This window comes from Orbicella franksi, chromosome 11 (genome assembly GCF_964199315.1).
Source record: "Orbicella franksi chromosome 11, jaOrbFran1.1, whole genome shotgun sequence".
NCBI lineage: Eukaryota > Metazoa > Cnidaria > Anthozoa > Scleractinia > Merulinidae > Orbicella > Orbicella franksi.
The window spans coordinates 2,495,228-2,516,684 of record NC_138155.1 but is presented as its reverse complement, the minus strand read 5'-3'; the positions used below and the strand labels follow the sequence as shown (position 1 = coordinate 2,516,684).

General features: G+C 39.0%; 1 protein-coding gene across 1 annotated transcript; it reads right to left on the bottom strand.

The window, feature by feature from the left end:
* Window positions 1-1,015: 1,015 nt before the first annotated feature.
* On the bottom strand, window positions 1,016-21,396 carry LOC145503045 (coatomer subunit gamma-2-like). The gene is made up of 27 exons (XM_081482468.1): window positions 21,278-21,396; window positions 21,139-21,191; window positions 20,958-21,038; window positions 20,327-20,398; window positions 19,871-19,950; window positions 19,143-19,167; window positions 14,634-14,684; window positions 14,237-14,329; window positions 13,744-13,830; window positions 10,821-10,937; window positions 10,619-10,659; window positions 10,405-10,459; window positions 9,997-10,075; window positions 9,692-9,870; window positions 8,746-8,846; window positions 7,868-7,940; window positions 7,181-7,259; window positions 6,642-6,806; window positions 6,409-6,484; window positions 5,978-6,081; window positions 5,303-5,446; window positions 5,064-5,135; window positions 4,463-4,605; window positions 3,533-3,704; window positions 3,158-3,255; window positions 2,281-2,419; window positions 1,016-1,664 (listed from the first exon to the last, which is right to left on the bottom strand). The coding sequence occupies exons 1-27, from the start codon at window positions 21,315-21,317 to the stop codon at window positions 1,435-1,437; spliced, it is 2,649 nt and encodes an 882-aa protein (XP_081338594.1). The 5' UTR covers window positions 21,318-21,396; the 3' UTR covers window positions 1,016-1,434.
* Between the last annotated feature and the right edge of the window lie 61 nt (window positions 21,397-21,457).

Below are 21,457 nucleotides of genomic sequence, written 5' to 3'. Positions count from 1 at the left end.
AGTAACTACTGGATGAAAATTCAAAACAAACAAATCTAAAACACTTATTTGCTGAAGTTTATTCTTGTAGCCTTGTGACGCAGGTGGGGCTCGCTCCTTTACATAGGGGATTCCCCCAAGAAGCCTAATTCAAGAAAAAAAAAAAAAACGTTACAAGCAATATGGAGTTCTTTTTTGACTGACGGGAAACTCGTGCGCGAATATTGGGAAGTACTTAAGTACAATGGAAATAAACTTCTAAATTACGTATGTCCTGAAAAGACGACAAAACAGTCACTTCAACATTTGAGAAGAGTCAAATTGTTATTCAAGAACTCATGTGTCAACGCATTGAACCGCAGTTTTCAGCGGTGTTGTTGCTTAGCAACATGACGTCAGCTTCAAGCTGGCCCATGAGGCTTTGTTCACTGATGACTTGCCGACTGTGTGCCACATACACGGTAGATTTTCTATATATGATATTCTTAATTCTCATCAGCCGTATCCTTAACACCCATTGATGATGTAAGGAGAAATTACTGGTTGATAACTCCGAATACCGTACAGAAAATGACCCTTGAAAAATTATGATTTGGGTTTCCAGGAAACAGCGCGTCGGATTTTTTCCTCCCTTGAAATAGTACATTTTACAGTGCTTACTTCCTATTAAAGTTGCGACCAAGATTGTGGAAGTTCATTCGGAGTTTATAAACTCCGACGCATTAACCTACGCGGCCAACATAGGTTTCGTTCTCTAGAAAGCGATGCTAGCAAGGAAAGTCGTAAACGATTTTTCTTTGGACCAAATTAAACAGTTACTTGAGTATAACATTGCTTTGATTTCTGCACTACCATGCTCAGAACTAACATCGAAAGAAATGTATAGGATCAGTAAGGAGAATTTTATAGTTCAAGTTTGGGAAAGAACGAGAGGGTATAAGTAGGCAGTTCACATTTTGAATCCTTCAGCCCAGCAGTAATAATAATTTATTTTACTATTATTATTTTATGAGAAAAATGCGAAAGAACGAGAATAGACCATATCGATCAAGCAGTTTATTCGAAACTGTGTTGTTTACACTTACATTACATTGCAAGCTAAAGAGATTTTCATAATAACTTTCACTGATTTTCTCTCTCTTTTTGGGACACAATGGGACCACGAGAAAAAATTGAACACGCCGTTTTTCCAACACGGACATTTTGAGAGACGACTCTGTGAAAAACAAGAAGATTTCCGAAGAATTAGAGGTTTTTGCTTACCTCGGGAAGGTTTCTTTGGTTATTATGGCAGGAAAACATCGGCTCATTTTCGGAAATCTTCGCAGAACAACGAAATTTGCCCTAGACTTTCGGAAATCTTCGGAATATTTCGGGAAAAGTTGTCAGAGGCGTGTAAAATCTTTTTACTAATTCAGCTTGACAGGTCCCGGTGCTCAAAAAACGTTTTTTTTTTTATCCCACGGCAGACAACACGACTTCACTGACCACGGCGTTATCACTGCGCACAGTGATGTTCATGGTGACTCCCTGATCGAATGCCAGCCGGGCTCGGACCAGGACATCGTGTCCCCCACGGAACACCCCCGCTAATAACAGGGCATGGGAATTCTTCTCCGTGTTCACTTTGTCGGATCGCTCACACGGCTGCATGCCGAGGTACTCGATAATTTGCTTGACAGCCTCTGTTAATGAAAGATAAAAAGACAAATATCAACAAATTAAATTTCTATACAGGGAGGGCCAAGGGGTGTGTTTATCTAGCGCTAAGCTTCAAACGAGGAGACATGGGACTGTGGAGGGTGGGGAGGCCGGGCGGGGGGGGGGGGTAAGATGAATGCGGCTAGGCTCTTTGTTTCATGCTTTGAGACGAAACACTCAATATGCCCCAACATCCTGGGTCGGGTTGCTCAAAGTCCGATTAAGCTAACCCAGGATTAGCGAGAATTTTAGTTTTAGTTGCCTACCTTTTCGGTGAGTGTTTATCCTTCAGTTTTGAGTTTGAGTAATCTCAAACTACACAAACATAAGCTATAAAAACATTTTTATTCCCTAAAAATTTATACATGGGTTAACTTTTAATCTTGGGTTAGCGTTAACCACCTTTCGAACAGCCCGTTCCTGCGGTGTATAAATGTGGACATCTAGGAACTATCAAGGAGATTAGACTAAAAATTGAGAGCAGAGGGGCTTGGGACGGACCAGCATTCCATCCAGTGGAACTAGAAGAGGGGCGCAATACCCCTGGTCACATCATTGAAAAATTTGCGTGACTGTCACCGAGTAATGCAACACCCTTACCTTCTAGGCTGTTCATCTGTGTAAGTGCGTACGTGTCCTGCATCTCACACTCATCACCAATCTCATCCCACGATGCCAGGAAGTTCGTCTTGTGAACACGCTGCACGTGATCAGCGACAAGAACGTCTATGTCTTCAAGCTGGGGGATAGGGTGAGATAAACATTGTTAACATTGACATGTAAAGCAATAGGCCATTTTACAATGACGGCAGAAATTCTCGAGCGCTCATTGGCTAAATTCCTTGTCAATAGGCGGACAGACACGTGAATTTATAATTTATGCGATGCGTCAACGAGCGAGAACGGGTATTTTGACAATTTGTTATTGTAAAAAATAAATTGACGTCAGTTTTTCATGCGCCTGTCCTGTTATTGACAATGAATTTCGTCAAAACATTGTCAAAGTAGTCTGCGGATCCACTCGGCTATCGCTTCGTGGATCCACAGCTACTTTGATAATGTTATGACGAAATTCGTGATCAATAACAACACGGACGCATGAAAAACTGACGTCATTTTGGACCTCTCTGCTTTTCCCATTTAAATGCAAACTTGTTAGCATAAGGACAACTTGATTTACACAACAAAAGCAGTGAGGTCTTTATCAAAACAAGGCCACCTGCAGCCTCGCTGCCATTTAAAGGCCAGGTCACTGAACAGACAACTTTAAAATGATCTATTGGTAGGAAAATATGACAGCCTGTTTCGAAAGGTTAACTCTCGTCAATAAATACATGGTCTGCACTCTACCATTCCGCCAAAAAATCTGGATACTTCGCATGGAAAACAAGTGAATCATTTACACGTAACCTTTTCTTTACTAATTTAAATACCGTTATAAAAGGAATGAAAGATCAAACAGAAGGCAAACACATACCACATATTCATCCTCGTATCCCTCTTCATCTGGTTCGCCTGTGCTTGGGTCGCAGTCTTTCACCACAAACTTAAGCGTGTTCGTAAACGTGCAAGTAACTGAACAAAGAAACAAAGAAGTTATGGGAAAAACAATAGCTGCCACCACACTCACGCGTGACACGCGCTCCCACGCACGCATGCAAGCAGCCAAAGGTCGAAATATAAATTTTCCAAAATTATTTTCATACATTTTTAATAATCTTAGCTCTGAGAATTTGGTTTTACATCACGACACTGTCTCCTTGAGATCATTTCCTATATTCTCATTACCTGTCTGTCTGACAATGTATGGAAATTGTGAGGAAAAATGAGTTCTTGAACAGTTGTCACAAACCTGATGAAGCGTCTTCAGGGAGTTTGATCAGCGTGTAAGTGGTGCCTGGTGTGTTGTAAGGAAGCGAAGGGCGTGGTATGTAAGACACGACTTCAAAATCGGAATCCGAAGGTTCCATCTCCACCTTGACCTCTTCTAGGATCTGATCATTCAATGTGTTTGTACAGTCGAACTGAAACGAAAATCAAACAAGTGCAAGTTAATAACAGGATGGGAATTCCACTAGTTTGTGAATTACAGGAAACCCACGTTTCCCACTCAACTAAGCCTGCTTAGCAGGCGTTCCCGTACTTTGATGTTTTTGCTCCCCCTCCAATTTGCGCGCGGCAAGAATGCGGAAATAATTCTCCGTACGGGAACTTTTACTACGCTTTCTACGCAGGCTACACTTATGGGACACGTCCTGACTCCGTTTTGCACCGACGATGCGCTATCGCTGAAACGCCAGCTTTCCAAATTCACCACGACAATTAACTTAGCTTTATCAGTAAAGAAAACAAAAAACATGCAACACCAAGGACACACAGCAAAAAATACAAATTGGTATTTGATTTTCGTGAACAAGCGTGGTGCCTTCCATAAACCAAGTTTTAGAACTTCAAACGAAATTTCCTTAATAGACCTTTTAACTCGGGCGGTTTGTTGCCCCATTTCAGACCACATGATGATACTCTTGAGAATTCTTGCTTTCAAAGTTTCAAATAGTGGCGTGTAGATACATAAATAATTTTTAGATGGAGAAAAGAACAATTCTTTAGAGAATATCACGTGGTCTGTAATGGAATGCAACCCACCCAAGCTTAAAAGGTCTATTTTTGGAAAACATACTCAAAAATGTAATCAGTTCTGAGCGATATTTTTTTTTTTCTTTTCTTTTTTTTTTTTTTTTTGTCAGGAACCAGGAAGACAATCTATTCACTGCCAACTTACCTGAAAGACAATGTGATCATTAAACACGTGTTTGACACAGTTCACCACATATTCTGTCTCAGACTCAGTCAGTTCTACTGGTTTTGGCGAGGACCTGAACAGTGGACCAAGCTTTGAGAACTGAGGAATGGCTGCCAGTTGTTCTGAAGAGACACGAAGAATTAACTATCATTATTCTCGACTTCAGAACCAGTGAAACACTAAGTTGGTACTTAACTCCACTTTCTTGAAGATGGAGCGAAAAGGGGCATTGTAAATCCTCATGAAAGGCATGGGAGTTCCTTGGCCTTAACACAATCAGCAGGTTGCCTAGGCTAGTCTCCTTGGCAGACGCTGTTTGGGCTCTTCACGCAATTTTCTCGTCACGTTCGTGGGAGAGGAAGATTGCGTGACGAGCCTAAAGAGTGTTCAGGTTGCCGGACATATTTACGACTCTTTGCTTTCGCTGCGGGTCAGTTCCACGAGCAAGCTTGAGATTTTTGATCGAAAAATTTGTGAGTCTTCGTTGGGAATTTTTGGAGGACTTTAGAAAAATTCGGAAATTCATTGAAAATGTTCGAGTTTCTATGAGTAACGGCACAACGAAAACAGTGGCACTTACCAGCATACACATCCTGTCTGGTGGCTGCCACGGGTGCTGAAGGCTTGGTTGGTGCAGAAGGCGTCTCGATGACTAAAATAAACAGGAAACAAATGTCTCGAGACTCCGTTTGCTATATACAAACTTCAAAATTGTAGTTACCAAAGGTAGAAAACACTGATCAACATAGAGCGAACTTAGAAATAGTTAGATTACCGTTCTGCTCGATAAAAACAAGAATGTGGCAGAAGTGGACAAACCTGTTTTTCCAGGTTTCACGACCTGGTCCTGCATTGGCGTGGTTGCCAAGGGAACAGTCTTCAGATCAAATGGAGCAGTGTGAGATGAATCCTTGACATAAGCGTACAGAGCTCGCTCCAGACCCACAATGGACACTTGAAGACCTGGGGAATGCGAAACATGAGTTCAAAGAGAATGAGTAAATTATATTTCAAGAAGAGGAAATTTGACCAGCTCACTCAACCAGTACACTGACTTCACTGATTTTACTTTCTACAAGTCGTGTCAAACTACTTGGAAAGTTTCTATACGTTTTTGCAGATTTCCAGAGTATCCAAACATCTGTGTTCGTGTAGCGTTAAGTCGAATTACAGCGATTTTCATTTGAGTGTCGAAACCTGACTGGTTTTGTATCATTACGCTACACGATTGGCTTGAAAAAGCTCGCGCCACTTTCTCATCCAAACAGAAGTCAAACCAAAACCAATAGCGACTCGCTCGCACGCGTTTTCCCGCGCTTTGCGTCAGCTACATGTGATTACTTCGAGTTTTGATTGGTTCACTGAATTGTGTGTGTCCTTTGTGATTGACTAGAGTGATTACTTTAGCTTTTTGGTTTTGGTTTTTACAACACTCAATAACAGTTGAAAACCGCTCTTAACTAATTATTGTTGCATTCAGTTATCAGTACCTACCATTTAAAATGTAGCCCGATGACAATGCCTTCTCTTTCTCCTTCAAGATGTTCACATAGAAAGTCGCCCTGTCTCTTACTTCGTCATCCGTATCCAGCAAGCACCTAAATAACAATAACACATCACAAGAAGTTTTTTAAAACTGGAATCTATGCTCTTGAACCCGCGGTCTTTTTGGTACAGACGTTGCCAAACAACATGACATCACCAAATGTTGTCATGCTGACGTCACAACTTTGGGAGTGCTCGTGAATTCTCGTGATAGCTTTTGTTAGGATAAGAAAAATCGGAAACATTTCGAGCGGTTCTACGACCGTTGGCCGAATACGGGGTTGAAGAGGTTCCAAGGGTTATGAAAGTCGCGAGTTGGACTCTGTCTTCTGATAACTAATTAGTTCAAGACTCCATATCTTTATTCGTAACAGACAAACCTAGAGAGCAGAACAAGGATGCTTGAACACAGGCTGTCACAGTGAGCTCCAAACTTGGCAAGAGAAGTCACGGCAGCTGTGAAATAAAACAGAACCGGCATTACAGCAAATTGTTAGAACCTGCGAGAATCTGTAGTTCGTCTGGTGTGACATCCAAAACAGGTCTTCAAAGAAAACTACAGTTACGTCTCGCGTTTCTCTGGAGAATAATCATCAAAGAACAACATTCTTACCAGCTCTGACGGCAGCATTCTCCAAGATTACCCTGTTGTAGATGAACCGAATGTACTTTGAAGGATTCTGGCTGCGTGGTCCTTCACGTCCCAGAAGATGGAGAATTCTTGTGGCAAGGACAGTGTGTTCACAGTCTTCAATGAATTCACACAGATGGCCCAGTCCTGTCAGGCGAAAAAAAAAAATCCAGTCACTTTTCTCTGACTTTCATAATAGCAGAGAGGAGGTGAAAGAGTACTTCTTTTTAGACAAGGGGTCGTTCAAAAAGGTACAAGGTACTTTCAAAAATGGAAAGAAGGCAGGAAGAAAACGATTTGCGGATGAAAAGGCTCTTGAAAGTGTCAAATAGTAGCTGCTTTACTAAACGTTTCGGGTTTAACCCTTCTTCAGAAATAACTTTGTGCCGCCTGGAGACGTCATAGCGAACCAAACTGGTATGTCTACATGAATTAAGAATTAGGAACTTTCGTGATGTGATACACATGTCAAAAATGCACAAAGCAACTCTTAGAAGACTGTGCCAGAAAAGCAAAATTACCGGCTTCTTTGGCTTCTGAATTCTCTTCAATGACAGTGATGATGGTGTCCACAATGGCTTTCTTGTAATCAAATCCTCCCTGAGAAGAGCAATAACGATAAAACAAATTGAGCGCCATTACCCAAGAAAAGCAAGCAGCCCACATACGACCAGAAGAAAGACTAGGTCATGTTGTACTACAACAAAAATTGGTTAAATACACTCTTTCATTTTTATAAGAATATGTTTTGTAAGAATATCGAGAATGAAATTTGCGAAAATTTAAGAATATTTTAAGAATAAACCCGAGGCTGAGATGGAGAAAGAATTTTGTGTGTTGAAGATTTGTAAATAAATACAATTATATGTTTTAACTAAACTATACAAAATTCTTCCTTTCTCTAAACGGCAAAAGTAGCCAAAAAGCAACAAAAACAGCACTAGTTCGCCGTATGTTCGATGCTGATAACATTTCTGAGAGACGTTATGTGGATCACATCACGCTTTAATGCCAGCAGCCTGACTCAAAATTACTTCAACACCATCCACACACAAAATACATTCGAAAACAGAAATGCCATGCACTATAATCAAAGAATATTCACAAGAACATTTTCAGGCTAAAATTGGCAGAAAAACTAAGACTATTCAGCCTCGGCTGGAAAAAAAAATTAACATATTCCTGTAAAAAAGAAGTGTAGCACAAACCTCATCTCTGAGCATGGATGACAAAAAGTTCATCATAACATGATGCTTCCTGGGAAACTTGAGGCACAAAGACCTGATTTACACAAATTAAAAAAAAACAGTAAGCAACAACAATTCTTGGATTCCATTGCATAACCAAGTGGAGCGTAGCCGGGTGGTTAGGGTGCCGGACTTGAAATCTGGAGGTCACTGGTTCAAGTCCAGCTCTGATCCCTTAGCTGGAGTTGTTCCTCGTGGTCTATTTAACAAATAGATTCCATGTTCAGTAATAGATCACAGATGACATTAAAATGTGATAAGAGCAATAAAGTGGCACATGAGGCAATAGCCGAGTGTGTCGCTGATGTTCTTACCACATTTTGGCGTCTTCTGTGATCTGTTACTGAACAGACACATGGCAACATGGAATCTGCCTGTCTTGTATAATATAGAAATGTTAATGATGTCATCTATGCATCTGTTGTCCAATAGATCATAAGTACAAACCAATCAAAATGCAAGAATAATTTAACTTATTATATTCAACAATCAGATTATGAGCTTGGGATTTCTATTACTCATAAAAATCAAGAGCAAATGATCTAGCTGTTTAAGTAGAAATCTACAAGTCATCTAAAACTTTATCTAACTCCTCTTCACAGACACTTTGAAAGTGCAAAGAAGTGGCAGCAGTTTGCTAACAAGCACACACTGCTGGGCTACTCACTATCTACAACAGAACAGACAGTGAGTAGCGTAGCCAATCTGAGAACAGCATTTGTGATAGAACGCTAGTAAATTTATAATTACTGCTTGAGTTAGCAATCATAGAATTCTGTCAGTTGTTGTAAAACAATATTATGATGGTATGGGTGACATTGTGCATTGTATCAACTGACCTGATGGCATCAACGACAACAATCTTGAACTCATCTGAGATCTCAGACATGAATGACGAGATCTGTTTCATCAGACGATCAACACTGCTCTCATTGCCAGTCTGAAAAAAATTATCACCAAAAACATCAAATTACAAAAGTCAAACATGCTCAATCTCAGGATTGGACAGTCTTCATGAGCTTTGTGGCTCAGAACAGTTAGTGCTTGCTACATGGTTAGTACGGGTTGAAACGGAGTTAAACAGAAACACTGCTACTCTATCCCCCAAGCCCTTCTCCAGGGATGCCGTTAAGCACCAGCTGCCGGGGAAATTCGCTGGCTGAGAAAGAGGTGATCGCCGGCTGGATTTTGGCGGGCAATCACTCAGTACAGGACAATGAACGGTCTTTAGGTTATGTATGTACAATCATTCGATACCTGTACCATATCGCACTCTCTAAATGAAAAGTTTGGAACAAATTCCTGACTACCTTGAGTATCGGTGGCACTATAACAAGTCAAATACTTGAAATAAAATCTTGTTTTGAGCACTTGTTTAGCGTGTTCTCTTTCTGTGTACTGTGTCCACCATCTTGTAAACATGCAGCTTGGTAGTCCAGCATTTACGGCATTGCAAAAAATTGGGGACAAAATTTTTGTTCCAGGTCTCTCACGAAAAATGGTGACTGGCTCAATGAAAATCTTAGCCAGGAGACTATTTTCTTAGCTACAACCCTGCCCCCTCCAATGGAATGCTGACCCATTGCAAGATATTTGCTAATATTTTCCCAGGTTGTCCTAACAGTTCACCAGTACCCATTTATACACCAGTGGGGAGAGAGGCACTTTCAGAGTAAGTGTCTTGGTCAACATCTCAGCACAATGTCCCTCAAACCCAGATGGTTCGCTCTGGAGTCTAATGTGCCAACTACTACACAGTCCTAGTATTCCTGTTTTCAAACTAACCTTTAGTAGAGTGGTGATTGCCAGTGTAGCAATACTGCGATTGACATCAGTGATCAGGTTTTCAAGATCCAAGTTGCATGTTGTCACAGACATGGGTTGTGTCATGGCCACCTTATTCAATGTGCGCACTGCAGCAAACCTCAGGGTGGGGCGTGGTGAGCTCAGAAACAGCTGCAGCACTGTTGAACAAGTTAGACAGTGTTGTAAACATTGTTGCAATGCAACTTTTGTTATTAGTAGAACATACTTTATATCTGCAAGCCATTGGTTAGATACAAGATTTTGCCTCCTTGTTTATTTTTTACCTGAAATTGCAGGGCATAGATCTCTGGACTTGAGATTTTTGAGGTTTACAAGAGCACGAGCAGCTTCATAGATAACCATCTGTGTAAAGATAAATCATTAAAAGTTTAAAATTTTTATGAAGTAAAAACAATACATAAGCTGAAAACTATATCATAATTTTTAATTCAAAACAGACAATCTTTTGAATTCAAGAAGTCCTTATTTATCATTTATCATGTATTTGTTCCCTCCCATACAATTTTCCGGTTGGACATGCAATATTTCTTGTAATATTTTGTTTGGTTAAAAAGGGGTATGGAAGTGGAAGAGGCATTTGTTATGAGCCACATTAACTTATCATTAAGGAATTCTTGTGTCTAGGATGCAAGGCCAGGGACATATATCACTGATGTTCAATAAAATCTTACCTCACTCTTGTGTCTCAAGCAACTCTCCAGAAAATCATACACAGGGCTCTCAGCACTATAATCACATGAAAAGAAAAACAGTTATTCCCTGCTATTAAAACACAAGGGTGCAGAAAGCAAAGAATTTACTCAGGTTATGTGTCAAGATGGCTAGGGACTGTAGATCTAAAAGGTGGAAATATTTAAGAATGGTCACTTTTAACAAAATACTTACACTTCAGGTTCTTCATCAAGATACTTGGATGCAACGCGTATCTAAAATGCATAATATTATGAACAACAGTTTAATATTTTGTTATCTTCAACACATGCAACAATGTATTTTTCAATCAGCTCGTCTTAAGAAATCTCAATGACATTTAACATTTGAAAATTACTTAATTAGTGGATAGCATGGTAAGATATTGAGAACTTACCAACATGCAAACAGCATAAGGAGATCTAAGAGACTGCTTGATGTACTTGAAAATAAGTTTGGACACAGCTAGTCGATCTGTCTTCTTCACATGATACAGAAGACCAAGAGCGTGGTACTAAGGAATGAAAAAAAAAATTCTTTTCTGGTATGTCATTTTTAGGGCCTGATTGCAGGGCATTCCTAGGATAGAAAAACGTTATGTGATAGATTGTTTAGTGTCTGAAGTGAGGTTACATGGATCTTTGTTCGCTTCTGTTCGTGGAAAGTAAAAATTTTGTTCCTCTCTCTCAACCTCAACTACCGCTCTGTACTTCAGGTTTGGCCTTGAGTGCTACACAAATTCACAATTTCCCCAAACCAAATAAAAACATGAAAGGGTTTATGACAGAATTGTAAATGGGGCTCTGTACTGTGGAACCTATACCAACACACACTACCGTTACTGTAGTACTGCTAGAAAGTAACTTTTCACTTTAAAATATGCACCTCATTTATCTCGAGACAATCTTGTATCTCTCAAGACAATCTTGTATCTCTCGAGACAATCTTGTATCTCTCGAGACTAGATATGTTTCCCACCATGGAGAGAAGCCATTAAAAACTTCAACAATGCGATCATGTTACTTTGTTTTCTGTCCAGCCACAAATATGTAGACACTTACACTGGAAGTTTGCAAGTACAAAACGTCAACTGTCTGTGCACTTAAATCATAGGTTTTAAATATTCTGCGAGATAACACAATACAGCAAAATCTAGGTCTAATTTTCATGACATTCTACAAGGGTTCATTAGTTCGGACAGTTAAACAAACATACAAGTACACATTTAAACATACATCATGTAGGAATTACAATAAATTTATGCTAACTGTACATAAAGTGGTATCTATCTTATAAAGCAAGTCTTGTCATAAATTAATACTGGGAGAAATGTAATTCTGTCAGAAATTTCAAAGAGGCTTCGTGAACTCTTGAATACTCAGCTGAATAAATAACCGAGTATTCTGGAATTTTTAAGAAACATCCCGGTGTAAAAATACAAAATTGGGAATAAAATTCTACCATTTGGGTAAGGTTATAAAGTCTTAAAGTTTCTGCAGCTTATTATATTTTCTGTAACAGCGTTATTGTCCCCCCACCCCTCACTTGACATCACATGTATGGGTACATAAGGCCACACAGAAATAACAACACTAAACGCTAGATGCTAGCTGCAAATGAAATTACACATGGTATCAATCTTAAATAAAACAAGATTTTTGGGATCATTTCTCGTCATTTTTAACACTGAGAGAAACATAGTTTAGTGATTGCCATGAGTGTTCATTAACACTGGATTGGGTTAACAGCACATACACAAAACTTTCCCAGTGTTAGGACAAAGAAAAACCCAGAAATAATTAAAACATGGAATTCCCAAGCTTATCTCAGTTTCTGTAGCATAAAATGACTAGCCCAATAGATGTTGTTTCCCCTTGGATGGAATCCAAGTCCCTCACAAGTTACCTTAATCTTACCACAATCATTTTGGTTGCCTTGATTACAAATGAAAGTAAAATACAATATGACATTGTTGTAATTCCAGAGCTTTCCGAGAGGATTCATAGGCTCTTGGACTGTCAATGTGAATTAAACACATTTGACAATTCAAGAATATATGACGCCACACAGTGATAACCCAGTTCTGTAAATGTTGATTACACAATGTAACATATAACTTATGCAGAGTTTTTTAAACATATCATGTCATCAACACTGGAAAATAGATGCAATCAGATGGATTACCAAGAGGGTTCCCAATTCTTGCACTGTCAGCTGAATGAATCATCTAACAATACAAGAATATGGGAAACTTTCAACAGTAACATGCTGCTTACTTGTTTCAGAATCATTCTTGAAAGTTTACACAAGCATTGAATTCATCGTCTTACAATGTAGTATATAGGTATGAAGACATGATTGATCAGCACAGTTATATAAAAGCAACTTAAGCAGTTGTGAAATTAAAGCCTGAAAAAATTCCAGTTTAATCGGGATCAAACCCATGACCTCTGCAATACCGGTGCAGTGCTCTACCAACTGAGCTAAATATCAAGTCAACTGGGAGCTGGTCATATTGTGAGTTTGTAATATGTAATATACCCGTAGAGGGTCAAGCGACATCTGATCACTCATGTCTTCATATCTTTTTCCACAGTTCAAATATATGATCTTTCATATGTTCACATATATATAACATACATGTATAGGTGTCCAGAATAGGCCACTTCTGAGTTACCTTGTGCCTCAATCTGTTTCACAACAAGTCCTCATGCAAAATCTTTCATATAAAACTGAATTTGATTTTGCATGAAAATAACCTGTAAAGGGGGTGGGGGTGGGGGGACACATTTCCATACCGATGGTTTTGCATGTAGACTTATTTTCACACAAAGGCAAAAGGCAACCTGGAAATGACCTATTGAGCAAACAGAAGGAGACATACTTGTATGTACATTGTAGGGTCACTACAATAAAAAAAACTTGTGTTACACACACAGCTAGTTCTCTTTAGAAACTTTTAAATGAATGCAATTCATTTCTTTTGTGTGCATTTTGCCAATTTTGTTGCACTTGGGACCAATGATCAAACTATGTTTTGCAAAACATTCAAATGTGCCATTATTGCGTTACAAATTTTCCTCAGGCTGATTTAAATCATATGCCTTTGTTGTATGCAACCTTGTTAGCAATGCTTATGTGCTGCCTGCATCACACAAATTAATCACAAACAGCATTCACCAGAGATCATTTTTCAAAATCTGGCCAAAATTTTGTGTCTGCTGTACTTGGCAATCGCAGGCAATTTCTTGGCTTGACACAATGGACTTATTGAAAGCTTGTCACAGGTGACAAAGTTGCCCTATTTAAATCGGCAATACCTGAACCATTGTATTGTCACTTGACACTGCCTCCTGTGCTTCATTCACCCAACGTTTCACCACGTCATAGTTTGGCTTCATCAGATGCTTCAAAAATAAGTATAAACTGCATTAGTAAAACTTGAAATCCCTGAGCTTGTCCTTAATACACATGTACTACATACATGTACCTAGGTCAGTAACTTTTACAAGTAGGTAAATATTACATTGTCTAATTTCTCCTATAATCCTTCAGGAAATTCCAAGTTTGGTTATACTTTCTTTTAAAAATTTTAGTTTTGGAGACCTCTCCACATCCCCACCCACACCCCCACCGCATCCTGGCCTGATAACCCTGCTTGGGGTGTATATGGATATTTTCTGAGACTGCATTTAAATATTTCTGTCATGTAATTTTACTCATGCTAAATATAAACTAGTACTGTTGTAGTCGCTACTGCTGTGATTGCTTTTGTTTAAAAAGTCATATTTTTAAAACTGAGGAAATGCTTACCAGAGCTGAAACCAAGGATGCACTTGACACACTAGCATTTTTGTCAACGATTGCTTGCTTCAAATAACGTTCAATTCCTTGCAACATTGTGCTCTGCCAAAGAAAATTGGCAAAAGATAGTTAAAAGCTAAGATTAGTGCAGCAACAATGAAGATAGAGGGAAAATCACTGGATAAGGACTGTAATAACAGCAACATGAGTCATGCAAGTTTCTAAAGTGAGCATCAAATCAAACTTAACTTCAAAATGATTTTAAACATTTTTTTGTATCTGTGACTATAAAGTGAAACCTGAATAATTCAACTGGCAAGAATGTTGAAACAACTGACTTATTTCATTTCCTAGGTGACAAAAGATGTCAAATGGGTTAACTGAAAAAAATAAATGATGAACTTACATCTGTGATTTTACAAAGGGCCCGAATAGCACTGGCTCGATACATGTCCTCCTGAAATGAAGACGACAACAAAAAAGTGAGTATATCATACCACATCATGTATAACCTAGAACTGATTATAAAGGTCAAATTTCTGGTGAAATGATCATTTTTGTTTCTGAATGCCCAACAAGGCTGTTGCCTAAGGAAATTTTTAAGGAGCCCTTTGGGCTCCTTCCATTAAAAGTTAGGAGCCCAGATAAAATTCTCCGTGGTCAATCCGGGGGGGGGGGGGGGGGGAGTTTGAGGAAGATGGGGGGGTTAATTGTGGAAATCTTGTAGAGGGGTCCTGGGGCAGAGATCTTCCATGAGACACTGATATGGTCTAATATCAATCAAATTTTATAAATAAAACACTCAGCAAAGTGACCAGGTCATGACTGAGAAAGAATACTATTTATGGTCAAACTCAATAATTGGTGTATCCATGCAAGTGCTGCAGCTTTTTTATAAAAATTTATATTGCTGCTTTTGTTTTTGAGTTTTGCAATTCTATTTTAAAAAGACGAAACACGTTGTACAAACCATGAAATGCAAGCTGCAAATGAAGAAGCTAGTCATAAAAGGGGATAAGTGACGATTTTGGTTGCTTTTCTTTTTTCTTGCTCCAAATTAGCTGAAGTTTTGCATGTGGTCTTCAATGTAATAGAAAAATGTGGTTCTGTATTTTTGTCGCTGGTTTTTGCTTTGTTTTCGAGTTAAAACGTAGGCAAAGGTAAGGTAAGGTAACTTGGCTTTTCCTAACCATGTCTTTAGGAGTTTATTTGTTGAACAGCAAACAGGCAGACTGTTTATAGTGTATGAAGTCAAAACCAAATCCCACAGCATATAGAGCGGAAATCTGGGAACGGATTGTTTACACCGGTTATTGTGACGTGAACACAACACGTGAATCGATCGAGCGTCAAACAAAATGCCATCAAACAAAAAAGAGATGTGCCGCATTAGAGCTCTGTCAACTAATATCTTAAGCATTGTTTTAAAGTACCTTGTGTGCCTACCTGGTGGTTGAGAGGCATCATAAAGCCTCGATAAACCCGTAAGTCATCAGCACGTTTTAAAGAATCAAAATGTGTTCTGAAACTTCGAAGGCAGCTGATATACCGTAATCGTGTTATCGGCGTTTGAAGTCAGATCGAGCCAGGTAACAAAGTCCAAGAGCAGTTCTTGCCCAAGAAAAATACCCTCTGGTGAGTTGTGGCCCATTTGCCAAGCGTTGCTAGCATCAAAGTTTGGAAAGCGAGAACTGGTTTTAGACTTATAAAATTTGTCTTGTATCGACCGCCATGTCTTCCCGCGCACGAGGTGTAAAGACCCTTCCCGGCATGCATTGCGATTACGTTCTGCGGACGTTTCTCGAACTGGTAACTAGATTTAAACATAATAATGGCCAGCAAGTGGCGATTGATTGTAACAGATCTGTGATCCAGTTTGCGTTGATTTTATTTCAAATCGGCATGATTTGTAGTGTTTTGAGCTTCTGGGATCAGGGGACATGCAGATGTATGGAGACCCGTACGTTGCGCAGAAGGGTTAATCTGTTAATCTGTCAGCCCTATTTATAGAGCGTTTTCACGTGGAGTCATCAAATTCTTAAATCCAAAACTAAACAGCCGCCAAAGTTATCCTCATCAGGCATAAGAGGTACCAGCGCATTTTGAACTTGGAAGTTATGGCGGTGCGTGACATCAAGCTACGATCGCGTTTGTCGAAAACTATGTTTTATCTTGTGATTTTTTAGCCATTGAAGACGTTGCCGTATTTGAAAAAGTGTTTATTGAAATGTTTATTTGTTTCATTTTATTTTTATTTACACCTTTTTTTGACCTGAAATCAGCATTTTTGAGCTTATACGTTGCGTGAAATTACCATTTTCAGGAGCCCATCATGGGCTCCTACCATTTTGCTGTTTTCTAAGTGAAACCAACATCCTTGCCGTCACGCGTTAACGTCAAATTAACATTTTAACCTATTTAGACCTGAAATCAACATCATCGAGCTTATGCGCTGCGTAAAATTGACATTTTGCTGGTTTCTAAGTGAAACCAACATCCTTGCCGTCACGCGTCAACGTGAAATCAACATTTAAACCTTTTTTGACCTAAAATCAACATTTTTGAGCTTATACGTTGCGTGGAATTGACATTTTGCTGGTTTCTAAGAGAAATCAACCTCCTTGCCATCACGCGTTAACGCGAAATCAACATTTTAACCTATTTAGACCTGAAATCAACATCATTGAGCTTACGTGCCGCGTGAAATTGACATTTTGCTGGTTTCTAAGTGAAACCAACATCCTTGCCGTCACGCGTTAACGCGAAATCAACATTTTAACCTATTTAGACCTGAAATCAACATCATTGAGCTTATACGCTGCGTAAAATTGACATTTTGCTGATTTCTAAGTGAAACCAACATCCTTGCCGTCACGCGTTGACGTGAAATCAACATTTAAACCTTTTTTGACCTAAAATCAACATTTTTGAGCTTATACGTTGCGTGGAATTGACATTTTGCTGGTTTCTAAGAGAAATCAACCTCCTTGCCGTCACCCGTTAACGTGAAATCAACATTTTAACCTACTTAGACCTGAAATCAACATCATTGAGCTTATGCGCTGCGTAAAATTGACATTTTGCTGGTTTCTAAGTGAAACCAACATCCTTGCCGTCACGCGTTAACGTGAAATCAACATTTTAACCTATTTAGACCTGAAATCAACATCATTGAGCTTATGCATTGCGTGGAATTGACATTTTGCTGGTTTCTAAGAGAAATCAACCTCCTTGCCGTCACGCGTTAACATGAAATCAACATTTTAACCTACTTAGACCTGAAATCAACATCATTGAGCTTATGCGTTGCGTAAAATTGACATTTTGCTGGTTTCTAAGTGAAACCAACATCCTTGCCATCACGCGTTAACGTGAAATCAACATTTAAACCTTTTTTGACCTAAAATCAACATTTTTGAGCTTATACGTTGCGTGAAATTGACATTTTGCTGCTTTCTAAGTGAGATCAAAGTCCCTGCGGTCGCGGCGGGCCAATCCTTTGTTATGATAAACCGAGGCGAGACTTCGACTTATAACGAAGGCTTGGCTTGGTTATTATAACAAAGGATCGGCTCTGTTTATCATAACAAAGGCCCGGCTTCATTTATTTGCAGCCTCGGCGGGAAAAGGGCATTAGGTATTTTAATCAAAAGTGAACTTTGTCGAAAACGCTCCAAATTTCGCATAGAGTTTTGTTTAGGTATGTTTAGCAATGTCCCGTAGTTTTTGCGCTAAACCTTGCTTCGTTTTCAGGATATTGCGTATGCAAAAAACCACTCGGTTTTCCTAGCGGCATCTTTATAAAGCGAAGCAAAAACCAGCGGCAAAAATACAGGAACACGTTTTTCTATTACATTGAAGACCACATGTAAAAATTCAGCTAATTTGGAGCAAGAAAAAAGAAAAGCAACCAAAATCGTCACTTATCCCCTTTTATGACTAGCTTCTTCAAATGAAAACAAATAAAAATGAAAGAGGCATTGGGGGTGGGGTTTGAATTTGGCCTCACTGAAATGTGCGTTCCTTCCCCGGGCTTGGGACATTAGTATAAACTAAAGGTGATTTTGAGGCAGCATTACAGTAATATTGGCCACTTCTTTGGAGAAAATAAATTCTTGTATATTGGGCGGAGTCGTGACAATTCATTGATAATTTAAAATACAGAACCCTAGTATGCAAAGAGAATTGCAATGATGAGTTCTTTCTGCTGGCTAGTTACTCGAATTATGTTTTCTGAACCTAAAGAAATTCATTCAGTACATCTAAGTGAAGTTTTCTTAAGTATCGGACAAATATTTAGACACATTTATCTTTTCAACTGTAAATATAATGTCAGCAGGATCATCACTCCAATTCTAAAAATATTTGTTATCAAAGTAGTTATTTTGCAACTTGGAATCAGTAAGGCATCAACAGAGACACAATCCATTGGCATACATAATGTACATTTATTCAATACTGAGCTGGCTATGCATTATAGGGCGATTTTCAGATATGGCTGTTTTTGGCTGTTTTGTGAGCGGAGAGAGACTTTGTTGCTGTGTTTTTGCCCAGATTTCTCATGATAAAAGCAAAACAGGACCAGAGTAGCTGTTGTTTTCCGTGTGATTTATCATGTGAATAATTTTTTGAACCAATTTCATGAGAAGATTGAAGTCAGCGGACAGATTACATGGGAATGAAAACTCCATGTTTAGGCGCCCACTCAGGCTCCTTGAACAAAACTTTAGTCGCCCGCACTCGTAACTTAGGTGCCTCAGGCGAATGGGCACCCATTAGGCAGCAGCCTTGCCCAAAGAGAGTACAAGTGTAAATATGCCTTCAATAACAAAATTAATGGTTTCAACATTTTCATGGGGATAAACCCGCTCTAAGTATCTTAAAGTACAGGTTTAAAGGAGTTTAAGAAAAATACCTTTCCAGTCATGTCCTTTGTCAAGCTGTGGAACAACAATGAATACAAAAAATTATTACACACACCACGACAGAGTAACTTACCAAGATTAACCAGTGCACAATAAGAATAAAAGTCCTTGAAAAACTGGTGATTTCTTATTATATGCTTTCTTTTGCTCTTCACTTCATATTCAGACTGTGGACAGTCTCTCTTTTCCTCCAAAATCCAAGCGGAAGAACACAAAAACAAGTAAGCATATAAGCTGGACGTGCGAGCGGCAATGCTCCGAACTGCTAGTAGAGCGAGCATTACGTCTGCACTACTGGCGACTCGTTGCATCACCGCTCGCTGCTCACACATCATGCTCACAGTCACACTCGTACACGTATTTGTTTTACGTTGCTCCCCACAGATTTTCGAGGAAAAGAGAGACTGCTCACAGTCTTCTTATTCACTGTTTACATTCCGACAAAAATGTGTTCCAATATTAGCCATACAATAGATTAAATTCTCTACTTGCAGGGGTTTGGTTAAGGGCTAGGCAACAGGCACATTGACTGGCTGTAAGGATAATTTTGTCTGCCTGGTTTGACCTTCTAGATGAAAGTTTTTCTTATAAGGAAGTTCAGTTGAAAACGTTTTGCCCGCCTGTGAAAACCAGTGGCCTACCTGCTGAAAATGTTAGTGAAATCACTGTACTTGTCATACTAAAGTTGTTGAATAAATATCATTTATCAATTATTTACCTGCTAGTAACAATGATGACATCTTCCGCAATGTTGGCTAATTCTTTAATAGCCAAATACACCATTCTACGAAGCATCACCTGCAAGGAATCATTTTCTCATTAAAATGGTGAGACATGTTGAATTGAATTATATGAGTGGAAAAAGTGAATCCACAAGATATTCATGCAGAAATTTATAATTTTGTAAACCACTGAAGCAAATGTCAATTTCACGTTTTAGTTCTTGCAAAGTCTTTTGCATTTAGTTCCTGAAAATTCATGTCTCATATGAAAATATTTCAAGCTTACAAATACTTCAAAAATGACAGATTACCACATGATGTTGATTTGAGATTTGAAACACAGCAGTTCTTACAACTATTGCCTTGCTGATGACAAAAAAGTACTGGGGGGATCATGTTTTTGTGCAATTAGTTAACAACTCTTGGTTATGTGTAATAGAAACCCAACTCACATCTTTAGACTGAAACAGCTTCGTCATTGCAAAAAATGCCTCTGTAGCTTCTGTAGTACCAAGGTGCTGTCCCTGCAATCAAATAAGTTATAATATAATATCAGCATAAAGATTCTCCCTGGTGGTCTCTTATCATTTATTACAGCAGCAGTTGGGAGAATTTGTGACAATGAGAATTACTCCTCGATGTTCATTTTATAAATTCTTATGACTTGTGTTTGAATTACACAGTGATAATTGTGAGAAAAAACGAAAAGACGATCACTATTAGTACTGTTAAAAGTCAGGTAACACACTTTGTAGTCTTTGGATAGTGGTAAAGAAAAGGATTGAAAATATAACAGGCAACAACACCGCAAGAGAAGTGTCTGATAAAATGAAGTAAATCCATTTTGCAATCAAAATAATAACTCTCCATTGACTTGACTTCGATTTAAATTAAAATCGCTCCGATAAATTCGTCTTCTTAAAGTTTTTTCCGTCGTCTGACTGCTTGACAGAATCTTGGTATTTGGGTAAAAATTTACCGTGAAATAATGAATATTATAAGGCTACGTTTTAGCCGCAACCAGTTCATGATCGGCGCGTTCAACTGAACTGTCATGTAAAATTTACCATCAAATTCACTTACCTGGTTGAGAACGTACAGAATCTTGGTCAAAATATGAATACATTTCCGTGGATTTATCGGAGTTTCGTTAAATGTGCGAGCCTAGGGAAGGAGAAAAAATTGGTAACGTGTGATTTCTCTTAAATGAGGGCGAAAACAAAAAGAATTTAGACAAACTAAAAACCAATAATGCCAAGCTGACCTCTTGGAGAACAGCACTTTTGTCGAGGTTCTGAAATGGGTTCGACTGCGCTCCTAAAACAAGTAAGAATGAAGGATCGTGATTAATTTGTGTACAAAATGCTCGCAGAAATGTATAAAAACACATAAAGATCATTTACCGTCTTCTTCGTCTTTCTTGTCCCGCCGTAAATACTGCATTTTGCCTCTAAAATCACCGAATTCTCGTCAAAATGGTGATCCTCAAAATGGAGACGTGGCATAACAAAGCAGGATGGGAAGGTATCGCGGGCTCATAAATGAACGGCGGTGTTGGGGCGTGCGGAGCCCTGGCACCAGGA

Coding starts and splice junctions, on each gene's coding strand:
- LOC145503045 (XM_081482468.1), bottom strand. CDS start 21,317: ATGCAGTATTTACGGCGGGACAAGAAAGACGAAGAAGACG. Junction 10,460..10,618: donor CTTGATGAAGAACCTGAAGT/GTAAGTATTTTG, acceptor ATGTGATTATAG/TGCTGAGAGCCCTGTGTATG. Junction 7,941..8,745: donor GTTGTCGTTGATGCCATCAG/GTCAGTTGATAC, acceptor TGTGTAAATCAG/GTCTTTGTGCCTCAAGTTTC.